The sequence below is a fragment of the Megachile rotundata genome, chromosome 10 (assembly GCF_050947335.1).
Source record: "Megachile rotundata isolate GNS110a chromosome 10, iyMegRotu1, whole genome shotgun sequence".
NCBI lineage: Eukaryota > Metazoa > Arthropoda > Insecta > Hymenoptera > Megachilidae > Megachile > Megachile rotundata.
In genome coordinates this window covers 2,820,537-2,833,615 of record NC_134992.1, presented here as the reverse complement: position 1 = coordinate 2,833,615, position 13,079 = coordinate 2,820,537, and the positions used below count along the sequence as shown (strand labels likewise).

The 13,079-nt window shown below is 28.1% G+C and overlaps 1 protein-coding gene and 1 non-coding gene across 4 annotated transcripts; both read left to right on the top strand.

Moving 5' to 3' along the window:
- The first annotated feature begins 191 nt into the window (after nucleotides 1–191).
- On the top strand, nucleotides 192–12,504 carry Karybeta3 (karyopherin beta 3). Of its 3 annotated transcripts, none has more exons than XR_013039726.1 (15): nucleotides 192–306; nucleotides 1,305–1,454; nucleotides 3,086–3,312; nucleotides 3,428–3,524; nucleotides 6,660–7,225; nucleotides 7,575–7,683; nucleotides 7,986–8,285; nucleotides 8,411–8,593; nucleotides 8,727–8,853; nucleotides 8,934–9,296; nucleotides 9,380–9,633; nucleotides 9,717–10,237; nucleotides 10,336–10,555; nucleotides 10,649–10,895; nucleotides 12,258–12,504. XR_013039726.1 is itself a non-coding variant. In XM_012295150.2 (14 exons), exons 1-14 carry the CDS (start codon nucleotides 226–228, stop codon nucleotides 10,730–10,732), a joined length of 3,282 nt encoding a protein of 1,093 aa, XP_012150540.2. In that variant the 5' UTR covers nucleotides 192–225; the 3' UTR covers nucleotides 10,733–12,504. The 3 variants fall into 3 exon arrangements, 1 of the variants encoding a protein (XP_012150540.2); XR_001097198.2 differs by having other exon boundaries at nucleotides 11,301–12,504; XM_012295150.2 differs by having other exon boundaries at nucleotides 10,649–12,504.
- LOC143265329 (small Cajal body-specific RNA 8) lies at nucleotides 4,324–4,454 on the top strand. The gene has a single exon (XR_013039754.1).
- Nucleotides 12,505–13,079: the final 575 nt, after the last annotated feature.

Below are 13,079 nucleotides of genomic sequence, written 5' to 3'. Positions count from 1 at the left end.
GAATTCGTCATCTAAGGTAATATTCTCTTATATGTTGAAAATATATACTAATTTTCAAGAAATTATAAACTTGTATCTAACGATGCAAAGGCTTATCTTCAACTGAGATATCATTGTGAAGTTGGTAATAAAAAATCTAGGAATATTTTACGAATTCAACTTGGTACTATAAATTGACGATCACTTTTCAGGAGTGTGCGCTGTAGGTTCATTCGTTCGGCGACAATGGCGGCAGACCTTGAGCAGTTTCAACAACTTTTACACACTCTTATTAGTACGGATAATGATGCCAGAACACAAGCAGAGGTGCGTATATCTTATTCAATTTTCGTACACACATTTTGTATTTATTAATTGGTGAAAAAAACATAAATCTTGTTAAGAAAAAGATGCTTCACTTTTGGAGCACGTTGCCAACGTGTTGTCAGAATTCGCATGTGGATACTATTCGGTGATTGTTACTGTTAAATAATGATTCTTCTTTGCATATTAGTGTAAAGTATTATCGCACAATATTAATTCAATTAATTTTAGGATCAATTTAGTTGATAATTGCGTTGATTACTGACAAGTGTTTAGAACAACCTAATAAGATCCAAAATGGTGTCGCGTGAGAGTATGCACCCCGCCAATCTTCTTTGAAATAAAATTTCAAACTACTCTTTTAATTGTAAATTTAAATTTGTTCAAAGTTATTGTGTAATTATTCGTATTTCTTACGCACTTTTGTTAATCGTAAAAAATAAAATAAGTTATCTTTAAATGAAATATTATATATAGCATAACTGCTTAGCAAGATTGATAATTTGTGTATTTCACTTTCCCGCCTACATGCAACGGTATTCGGGGGGTTTCCGGCATTTCTGATCCCGTTCCAAATTTTGTAGCAAAACTTATATAAATTTATTCAAATTTTGTTTAATTCACTATATTATTGTTTCTAAAATTATTGTTTATATATTTTTTTATTTGTATTTTGTACTTTTTATGAATATTGTAATAAAATACTAATAATATCTATGATTATATGTCATTGTCAGATACCATGTGCTCTGTTTTTTATTAACCATTTTTAGTGTTTACTGAAATGTGTGTTTACTGAATGTAAAAATTTAATCATTTTTGAAATGTTTTAATAGGAATATTAGATATATAATTTTGATTTCAATCTGATTTTAATTAAAATTTTATATTAATTATATACTAAAAATACAAATATTACTATTCAAATTGATAAATTATATAAAGTGCCAAATATTTCTTAGAATGAATTAAATTTTAACATACATATTTTTATATTTTAGGAGGCATACAACAATCTTCCAGTGGATAGCAAGGTGACGTTTCTGTTGGCCTTATTATGCAATGCCACCCTTTCAGAAGAGATGCGTGCTATGGCTGCTGTCCTATTGCGTCGACTCTTTTCCTCAGAGTTCATGGACTTTTACCCTAAAGTAATTATTCCTTTAGTTGACTTTGATTTTTAGAATACAGAAGTTAGTGGAAAAGTTACTTCGTCATGATTTTCAATTCGACTTCTTTTATTAACTTTGCTTTGACTTAAATACAACAAAAAATTTATAAAAAAAAACAGATCTTAATGATCTCACAAAAATTAAATATTGTCAATGTTGATAGATAAGTGATTAAATTTTGTTTAACATATCAGAGTGTGATTTTAAATCTGGCTTATAAGAACTGAATTACATTTAGATCACACTTTAGTTATCACTAGTATAAATTAATTTTTGGTAAATTCATTTATATATTAATGTAATTCATGAGTACGAATAATGTTTCTTTTTTAATTATTATTTATCAAATATGATGAACATCAGCCAATACATACTGTTTTATCTCCCTTTAAAATATATTACAGTTAACAAATATATATGATGTAATATTTAAATCTATTCTTTCTAACAGATTGAAAATAGTTACATTGAATCTTTGCTTTCCTATTTTCTGCTATATTACAACTAGTATGACTCTGTAGAGATAATATCTTATGATTAAGTACTATTAGTTTCTGATAGTAACAGTGAATAACAAAGTCCTTGTATATCAAACAAAATACTGTTTATGATACCTTCAAATGGATCATTTTGCATTCCTGTGCTGGGTGGAAAATTGTTCAAAAGCTCATGTTCCTTTATATACCTAGAGTTTGGACTTCTACTAATATTTACATTTTTTCATTTTCAATATGTTCTCTTTTCCTTCATAAAGTTATTGAAACTCAATAATTTCTTCAATTACATTATCTGTAATTCGTGTGTCATAAGTTTCTGATAAATAATATTTTGTCTAGTTCTTTTTTCATTATCTATTTATTTCTTTATGAAATTTATGAATCAGTATCTTTTTAACAAGTTCATTTTAGTTATTTTAAGTGAATAACAATTGTTTTATCCAGATGTAGTTAAATGCCAAGCACAACACTATATAATTTCAAATCATATAACACTTTTATTATAGTTTATAACAACAAATATTGCTAATGGCAAAGTAATCTGTTCTGTACGTTATACATTTTATGTTTTTATGTGGTTCGTAACATAATGTATTTAAATTTTTTTAAACTAAAATATATTTATTACATACTACATATTATAATATCAGTATATTTTTGTGGTAATGAAAATCAAACTACATTATGTAATTATGTATATAACAAAAATGAAATCTACGTGTTAGAATTTCATATAATAAATTGCATTTTATAAATAAGTATATTCATTGCCTTGTTAAATAAGTTAAATGTAACTTATTATTTGACTCAGCAACTTTTAATAAGTACCACTATATATGTAACTGTTAAGAAGAAAGTATATTATATTTACATTTTTTCACGCAGGATAAATTAGTTGATGTTTCATTAAATTCCGTAACCTAGAGATTAAAAAGGATTATTTAAATAATATGTGCACTGTTATTTATTATAAAATACTACAAATTTATTTCAATCATAACATAATGAAAGACTGAAATGCTAATAAAATTAAAGCATGCTATATAGCAAAAAAGTATCTTCTACAATATTGTAGTTATAAAAATACATTTATTGCATTACTATTGCTTTTAGATTCCACCGGAAGCACAAGCACAGTTAAAAGAACAAATTTTATTATCTGTTCAAAATGAACAAACTAAAACTATTCGACGTAAAGTATGTGAGGTTGCAGCCGAAGTCGCACGAAATTTAATTGATGAAGATGGTAATAATCAGTGGCCAGAATTTTTGCAGTTCCTATTTCAATGTGCAAATAGTCCCTTACCAGCACTAAAAGAAAGTGCACTTCGAATGTTTACGTAAGTTAATAAGATATATAGCATATTTTGTATCAATTACGAACACATAGGTATATAAATAAGCTCTACTGAATTTTAATACTTGTAATATATATAAATATTTATAAACATGTAGATCCGTCCCTGGTGTATTTGGAAATCAACAGGCTAATTATCTGGATCTTATCAAGCAAATGCTACAACAATCGGTTATGGATTCTTCAAATTATGAGGTAATATAACAAAATTTGATATTTAAATACAGGATGTTACCTGTAACACTACTCACCATTTTTCTCCCACTTGCAACCACCTTACGAAAAAAAGTTTGGAACAATATTTGCAAGGTATGAAGTGCACAATAGATATTAGTAAAGCAAATTTTGAAAACAATTTGTTTTCTTCGCAAAGTCAAGGTCACCTTGGGTTTTTTAAATAGGAACATACATTTTTATTTATTCAAAGCTTTAGAGGATATCGAGACGAATTCAAAACATATAGTACATATTTTTATTAACATATTACTCGGTTTACAGAAATGGAAATGTGAAGTAAAAGGCCGAAATATTACGCGATGGAAGGCGGCATACATTTTGAACATGTAATTAAATAAAGTGTATTTTTCTTACATTCTAGTCGCGTGTTTACATTCAGTAATCTCTTTGGAACCAAATAATGGTTACACTACCAAAGTCAAAAGCTAAGTAATTCACATTTCCATTTCTGTAAATCGAGTAACATGTTAATAAAAATATGTAATATATGTTTTGAATTCGTCTCGATATCCTCTAAAGCTATGAATAAATAAAAATGTATGTTCCTATTTAAAAAACCCAAGGTGACCTTGACTTTGCGAAGAAAACAAATTGTTTTCAAAATTTGCTTTACTAATATCTATTGTGCACTTCTCATACCCTGCAAATATTGTTCCAAACTTTTTTTCGTAAGGTGGCTGCAAGTGGGAGAAAAATCGTGAGTAGCGTTACAGGTAACACCCTGTATAAAGGTTTTTTATATTTTCATTATTTAATTTGGAAGATATGGATACACGAGATTCGAGTAGTTAAGTTTCTCGTCACAGAATCGTCCTATAAAAAAAAATGCCTTCTGATGACTGTGACTTGTGAAGTTTTAAATTACGGACAGATACGGGGCATACAAAAATTAGTTAACACTTAGCACTAAATTACGGCTTTTAATATCTAAAAATAATAAGTCGATGATTTTAATTTATATATATTATTAAATGTATTAGATAACCAAGAAAGTTCTATTATTTTTCGTTTTAGCAAAAGAAAATGAGATAGTTCAATTACATAATAACCTTTACTCATCAATATAGATGCCATTATATGAGACAACCTTTTTCTATCAAATAATAAGGTTATAAATGCATTTCATGTAAAATTACGCCAATTTCGAATTAAAGTATGCAGAAAGTACATATTCTAGGATCATTCATACCTTTATTGTAGAGCATAAATTGTTTCGAACTAATAAACTAAGTATAAATCATCATTGTAATCGCATTCTGCGCAGTTTAATATACAGAAAACATGAAAACTCTAAGCAAAGCAGCTATGTCTTGTGAATAAAAATGCAATCTTTTTTTCTCATGGCTAATATTTGTTCATGCGCAACACAATCTGTCTAACAGATGATGACAAAGTTGGACTGACACCTCTGCAATAAAGTAATATAAATTCCATAATACAAAACTATACAACAAAATATTAATAATTAAGAGGTTGTCGAAGATATATTTTCCATAAATTTTGAGGCTATGTTCACACAACTTTATATGAAAAATATCTATAGCATTATTATACAATAGAAAAAATAATAAAGTCACAAAATGAATTGTCAAATATAATGAAGTCTGTTTTCATAAGAATATGTTATTTTGCCAATTTTTGCACTTTCATTCGTTAGTCTAATAAACGATAGAATATTTTTTGGTTATTTAATAGGATTATTTTATTTGAATTAAATTTTTATCTGTGTTTTACAAATATTCAATATGTAGGAATAATTTATTGATTCTAACATAGAGACAAATATGTCAATATTTCTTTTGTAAACCGTATAAATTCAGTATTTTCTTGTAATGCATTTAATGCATTTACATATGCAATAACTTGCACTTGATGTCAATTAATATAATAAAATGGTGAAATGTTAATGTTATAAATTGATTAACATATAAACAATGAAGTCTTGAAAATTTAAATACGAGGTTCCATATTATTTGAACATGAACTTTATATTGGACGACAATCTTATAGCTACTCCTGTTTCATGACAAAGAATACTATCGTGAATTTCAAAGAGTTGACAAAGTATAGAGTGATTTTCTCTTTATTTAACTCAAAGATGTACTTGATCACCTCATATTGTTTTTGTTGCCTTGTATCTTTAGTGCCACTGTTTCGACTAGTTAATAAAAGAATTATTCTATATGAAATTTTTTTCTATATTATCCAAACTTTGAATTGCCTATTGTAAGCTTGGTCCATTTCACTTTGGATAATTAAGACTTTATTGTATATACCTCTATTTGGAAACTTCTAAGGTTAGTAAATGATCAAACTTCATTAGTATATTTTATTGATAGAAACAAAAAATTGTTATGTGCATTTAGATTTACAAATGATATTTAAAAATGTTATTAAAATAATGTAACACTGACAGACAATAACAGGTTTGCTGCTAATACACTAATATAAAAATATATATATATATATATATATATATACTGATCGAATTGAGTAACCTCCTCCTTTTTCGAAGTCGGTTAAAAAATAGACCAGCATTTTTATCAAATATGCTTTTCGCGGAAATGTTTACTACTTGAAAATGATATATTGGTAGGAATTTTTTTGTTATCTTGTTACTGGACTCTTAAAAGTTTCACTTTTTTATTATTAATGAATGTAATTTTAATTTGATCAGTGTTTTGCATAGAATACAAGACTTGTTAGACTAAAGAATGATTAGACAGACATTTTAGGAAAGATGAATTCGACATAAAAATTTGTTTGGTTTGTGAAACTTTAGCATTTTATATCATTTCATTTTCAATTGTGAATAATTGTAAATATTATACTGAAATCTATTTGTGATAAAAACTGATTCAATAAATTAATGATGCATTTATTGAGCTAAAACGAGTTACACATTTTGAAATGAAACCATAAATAAACCTTTTTGTGTTATTTATTAAAAGCCTATGTGTGTATAACATCTTTTTCTTATTTCTACTTATATATTATACTAGTGAAATTTGGTCATTTACGTTTGGGATACTCTGCATAATTGTACTGTTTAAGTTACATATTATTATTATAGTAATAATGTTTGTTGTGTAGGTCAGATTTCAAGCAGTAAGAGCAATTGGTGCTTTTATTATTTTACATGATAAAGAAGAAAATATACAAAAACATTTCTCAGAATTATTGCCAGCTATTGTACAAGTAATTGCTCAATCAGTAGAAAAACAGGAAGATGATGCTCTATTAAAAGTTTTAATCGATTTGGCAGAATCAACACCTAAGTTCTTAAGATTACAATTAGAAACTATAATGGAAATGTGTATGAAAATATTTTCTAATGAAGAAGTGACTGATCCATGGAGACAATTAGCATTGGAAGTATTAGTAACTTTAGCAGAAACTGCTCCCGCGATGGTACGTAAAGTTGGCGGAAAATATATCGCATCTCTTGTACCATTGGTATTAAAAATGATGACAGACATAGAAGAAGACGAGAAGTGGAGTTTTTCTGACGAAATTGTTGATGATGATAATGATAGTAACAATGTTGTTGCCGAAAGTGCTTTAGACAGATTAGCGTGTGGTTTAGGTGGTAAAACAATGTTACCGCAGATTGTACAGAATATTCCTTCAATGCTAAATAACAGCGATTGGAAATATAGGTAAATATTTGTTTGGTATTTTATGTTATTCTGGCATGGACTATCGTCACGTCACAGAAATGTTAGCAATTATATGCTTCAATGCAAATGATTGGGTTATATCTGTGATAGAATAACTGTCAAGTTTTTCTCTATTCTAGCTATCGTTTTGATAATTAGAAGTTTGAGACCTTGGCAGGTGTTTTTCAATAAGAGAGTTGACAATAATATCACATTATTATTGTCATAGTTTCGGAACTTACATTTATGCATTCATATATCTATTAACGTCTTGTATTTATGCATATACATAGTTTCTATAAACAACCTACAAAATCTTAGCGTATATTTATAAAGTGCTCATATTTAGGCATGCTGCTCTTATGGCAATATCAGCTGTTGGTGAAGGTTGTCATAAACAGATGGAAACAATGTTACCTCAAATTATGGAAGGAGTCATACAGTATTTGCAGGATCCTGTAAGTTTAACTATTTATACATAAATTAATTCAGAAACCATGAATGAGTCAGCAGTTATATTCAGGTACGAATATAATAGCGTTACATTCATGGTAGAGTAAAACAAAGGTATTGATATTTATTCATGTTATCGTTCTGATAATATGCATTAAATACATCTTTTGGGGTTCCTGAAAATTGTTTATTATGTATTTTATACTAAGCAATCATGGTTTTGGAACATACAAGTTACGTATAAAATTGCATTATGTCTAGTTAGTTACACTTGACATGTTTTTTATTGTTAATTGAATTTTTTTAGCATCCTCGTGTAAGATATGCGGCTTGTAATGCAATAGGACAAATGTCGTCCGATTTTGCACCTATATTTGAAAAAAAATTTCATGACAAAGTTATTCCTGGTTTACTGATGGTCTTGGATGATAATGCAAATCCAAGAGTTCAAGCTCATGCGGGTGCAGCACTTGTAAATTTCAGTGAAGATTGTCCAAAAAATATCCTAACACCGTATTTAGATGCGATTATGGCTAAATTGGAATCAATACTTACGGCTAAATTTCAAGAGTTAGTTGAAAAAGGCACTAAACTTGTGTTGGAACAAGTATGTACACCAATTACACATACTTGCTTAAGGATAATGTAGATTGAATAGAAACAAAATATTAAATAATAGAAACAATAATAATATAATAATAAAGTAATCATGAGCTAATATTTCTTTTGCAGGTAGTTACAACTATTGCCTCAGTAGCCGATACATGCGAAGAACAGTTTGTAACATATTATGATAGACTTATGCCATGTCTAAAATATATTATACAGAATGCGAATCAGCAAGAACACAAAATATTGCGTGGTAAAACAATTGAATGTGTGAGTCTTATAGGACTTGCAGTTGGACCTGAAAAGGTATATTATCACTATTATTTACTATAAATTGTAACAATTAACAAAGTAATAATTAGATTTCATTATATTTTTTCTAGAAATTTTAGTTAGATATTTCATTATAATGATTGTATATCTTTTTGCGATTATATAGTTTATTGCAGACGCCAGTGAAGTTATGGATATGTTGTTAAAAACTCATTCAGAAGGAAATCTTCCAGATGATGATCCACAAACAAGTTATCTCATATCTGCTTGGGCTCGAATTTGTAAAATTCTTGGTGCATACTTAAATCCTGTATATTCTATAGCATTCAAATTGTACTTTATTTAAAAAAAATAATGATTTAATCTGTTTTAGGAAAACAATTTGAACAATATTTACCGTTGGTAATGGGTCCAGTTTTGCGTACAGCAGCTATGAAACCAGAAGTTGCTTTATTAGATAATGAAGATATGGAAGGTATAGATGATTTTGATTGGGAATTTATTTCTCTTGGAGAACAACAAAACTTTGGCATCAAAACAGCTGGTTTAGAAGATAAGGCTTCTGCCTGTGAAATGTTAGTTTGCTATGCACGAGAATTAAAAGAAGGTTTTGCAGACTATGCCGAAGAAGTAGTGCAGCTAATGGTTCCTATGTTAAAATTTTATTTTCATGATGGTGTTAGAACAGCGGCTGCTGCAAGTTTACCGTATCTTCTTGACTGTGCAAAAATTAAAGGTTAATTAATTGCAATATATATTATATTATTTTTATTACACTATAAAAACATTTAACTACAATATCCAATAATTTGGCTACAGGTCCGCAATACCTTGAAGGTATGTGGGCGTATATCTGCCCCGATCTGTTGAAAGCAATTGATACTGAACCCGAATCTGAAGTTTTGCTAGAATTATTATATTCATTGGCTAAGTGTATTGAAACACTTGGTGCAGGTTGTTTAGGATCACAACCTATGGCAGAACTGTTACGTATATTAGATAAGTTACTTAATAAACATTTCGAAAGAGCAGTAGCTAGGTTGGAAAAGCGTAAAGATGAAGATTACGATGAAGTAAGATTTTACACAACACTGATTTTATGTGAATAAGTGTATTATAAGTATTATTGAATAAGAATTTTTAACTTAAATTGTAGGTTGTTGAAGAACAACTTGCTGATGAAGATAACGAAGATGTATATACATTAAGTAAAATAGGAGATATTTTACATGCTTTGTTTATTACTCACAAATCTTCATTTTTCCCTTACTTCGATCAAATTTGTGGACATTTTGTTAAACTATTAAGTCCTGAAAGGTCCTGGTCAGATCACCAGTGGGCTTTATGCGTTTTCGATGATGTAATAGAGTTTGGCGGACCTGAATGTGCAAAATATCAAGAATATTTTTTGCGACCAATGATACAATATGTATCAGACAAGTCGGCTGAAGTAAGGCAGGCTGCAGCTTATGGTTGCGGCGTTTTGGGGCAATATGGAGGAGAAGCATTTGCTCAGGCATGTGCCGAAGCGTTACCTAGGTTAATGGAAGTTATAAACGATCCAGAATCTAGATCACCAGAAAATGTTAATCCCACTGAAAACGCTATTTCTGCAGTAACAAAAATTCTTAAATATAATAATAAGGCAATCAACGTGGATGAAATACTTCCTCATTGGTAAATTCTTAATCTATTATGTACTAAATCTCCAATTAATTATTATTACATAATAATTATATAATTCTTCATATTTCATATAATTTATTTAAACATAGGCTTTCTTGGCTACCAGTGGTAGAAGATGAAGATGAAGCACCTCACGTTTATGGATATCTGTGTGATTTGATCGAAGCAAATCATGTAACAGTTTTAGGACCAAATAATGCTAATCTACCTCGATTAATAAGTTACTTTGCAGAAGCGCTTTTTAAAGATGCAGTACCTATAGATAATCCTGTCATGGGTAGAATTCTTAGTATTGTTAGACAAATACAGGTATAATAATATTAATATAAGAAACGTTAATATTTGTCTTTCATATTGTGCTTTGATGTTCTAAGCAGTAATTATTTACTTTATTTGTTTCAGAACAACGAGTCTATGTTCCAAGCATGTATAAATGCATTGACAGCAGATCAACAGCAAGCGTTGCATGAGGCACTTAGTGCATAGCCTACTAATTAGCCATTTGCTTTTACCCCAGAACTTTAACACCTTAATATAAAACGATAAAAAAACATTTGCTTTAATAAAATTTATGGAGAAATCACAAATTTTAGGTAGCTACATTATACCTATGGAACATACGCCAGCCTAAGTATGAACAGACACACCTGTACGTAATTGATATATTTTGCATATTTGTTAATTGTATTTCATTAATTTGATACAATAGCAATCTCATTTTTTACTATTTGGAATTGTTGCAAATTATATAAGATAAAACTTGTGCTTCTCACTCGACAAATTGTGATACGTTGCACATAAAACTAACGATATGAAATTATTTGAGTCATTTGTGAGTTCGCATTGACGAAATTTCTACAATTTGTTCCCATTCGTATCATTCATAAAAATTATATCTCAAAATAATGTATATACACGGACTTACTTTAACATAATCAAATTTATATAAGACTATATTTCGCGCCATTGAAAGCCGAACGATGCTAAATTTCGTTTTATTATAGCTTTGTAAATTGCGTACCGTTTCTAAATTTTATTTCTAAATTTCTTGTAGCGTTGCTCCGAGGACGTTGAAGAAGTTTTTGTCACTGCGATCTCTTCGTCCCAATTATCTATATTTTGAATCTACTTCTTTGGCAGAATGATAAAACTGCGAAAAATAGACTGGAAAGACACCAACTCGTTGCTATCACGTGATAGCAAAACATATTGTGATTTAGGTATTTTTATTATTAAATTTAGGTGCAGTAAATGTTATTTAATAATAATGTCAATAATATTACCGCGTTGAAGTTAGAACTGTATACGAATGCCTTTTACATGAAACGTAATGAACTGCTCTATAAAATTTTCAGATTTGGATAAATTACAATGTATAGTATATTACATTTTCTGCTAACTTTAATTTATCGAGATGCGTTTTATAAAACAAAAACGAAAAAAATATGTATTTTCAGTTTTATATAAATTGTATTTAACCTTATGATTTTACAGCTAATTTATATCAACTTATTACGCTTATTTAGCTGTAACTTTACACTTATTTTGTTATTATGTCATCTACAAATAAAAATAACAGTAAAATTAAGGGATATGACTGAAATGATCGAAAACGGTGACAATGCTGGGCATTACGTTTCTTCCGATTATTGTGTAATGACAACGTGAATTAAGAACAATGATGTTAAAAAATAATGACTGAGTGGAGTAGTGTTACAACTTCCTGATCTTGTTGCTATTTATTTGTAATCAATAATTGCTGATATTTACTAATGCATGCAAATTTGCAATGCAAAATATATCCCCTTATAAAAATTACGACTATTTGCAACAGAATCCTTAAAAAAAATTTTTATTACCATATAAATAAATGAATAAATATATATATATATATATATAGAAATGTGATGAAAATAATAATTGAATATTCATTTGTATATGTATATATATATCAAAGTATATAGATATTAAAAATAAATACATTAATGTAATTATCATTGATCTTTGGTAGGCACTGCCTCATTAATTATTTCATGAAGACCAACATAAAAAGTACATTCAGGTACTTACGAAATGAATACAAGTAATGTGCGGCTGTAAACATTTCATTAGAAGCTACTGAAGGACTGTTTGTGCGATATATTGTGACGAAAAATGTTGAAACAAAATCAGTGCGAAAAAGTAAAGTTATAATTCGTATAATTATATAGAGATTATTTTAAAGTAATTATTATTTAAAATAAATCTCAGCTTTTTAATTGATTGTCCTGCTTTACCTTTAAACATCATACATATATAAATATATTCTATACTTCAAAAAAGTAAAATTTTCCAAGTATAAAAAGAGTTAGAAGCTGACAAGGAAACCATATTCATTATTGCGTGAACATTTAATTTTTGATGGTATATCGTTAAAAAATTGTATGCATAACTAAGTTTTCAATTTTGCTTCTTATTTAATATACATGCATTTAACTATTAACGAAATAAAATTATAACAATTATTAAATATATATTTATTTTTGCTAACAATTTAGTTTTAATTCAATGAAATTAAAACATGGAGGATTTAAATAATATATTGCATGTTTCTCGCCGAAAAACTTACGTTTTTTATATGTGATTCTAATATATATGAATCTATGCACATATATATGTATATATATATATATATATATATATATATACTTAAATTTTTTTCTAATTTTTTTAAAAATAAGTGATTTCAACATAAATAAATTTTTTTCTTATAATCTATTGGTTTAAATGAAAGACAAGGAAAACATGATTTATTATCGATTTTTATTATAATTACACGTTATTGTTTTAATCT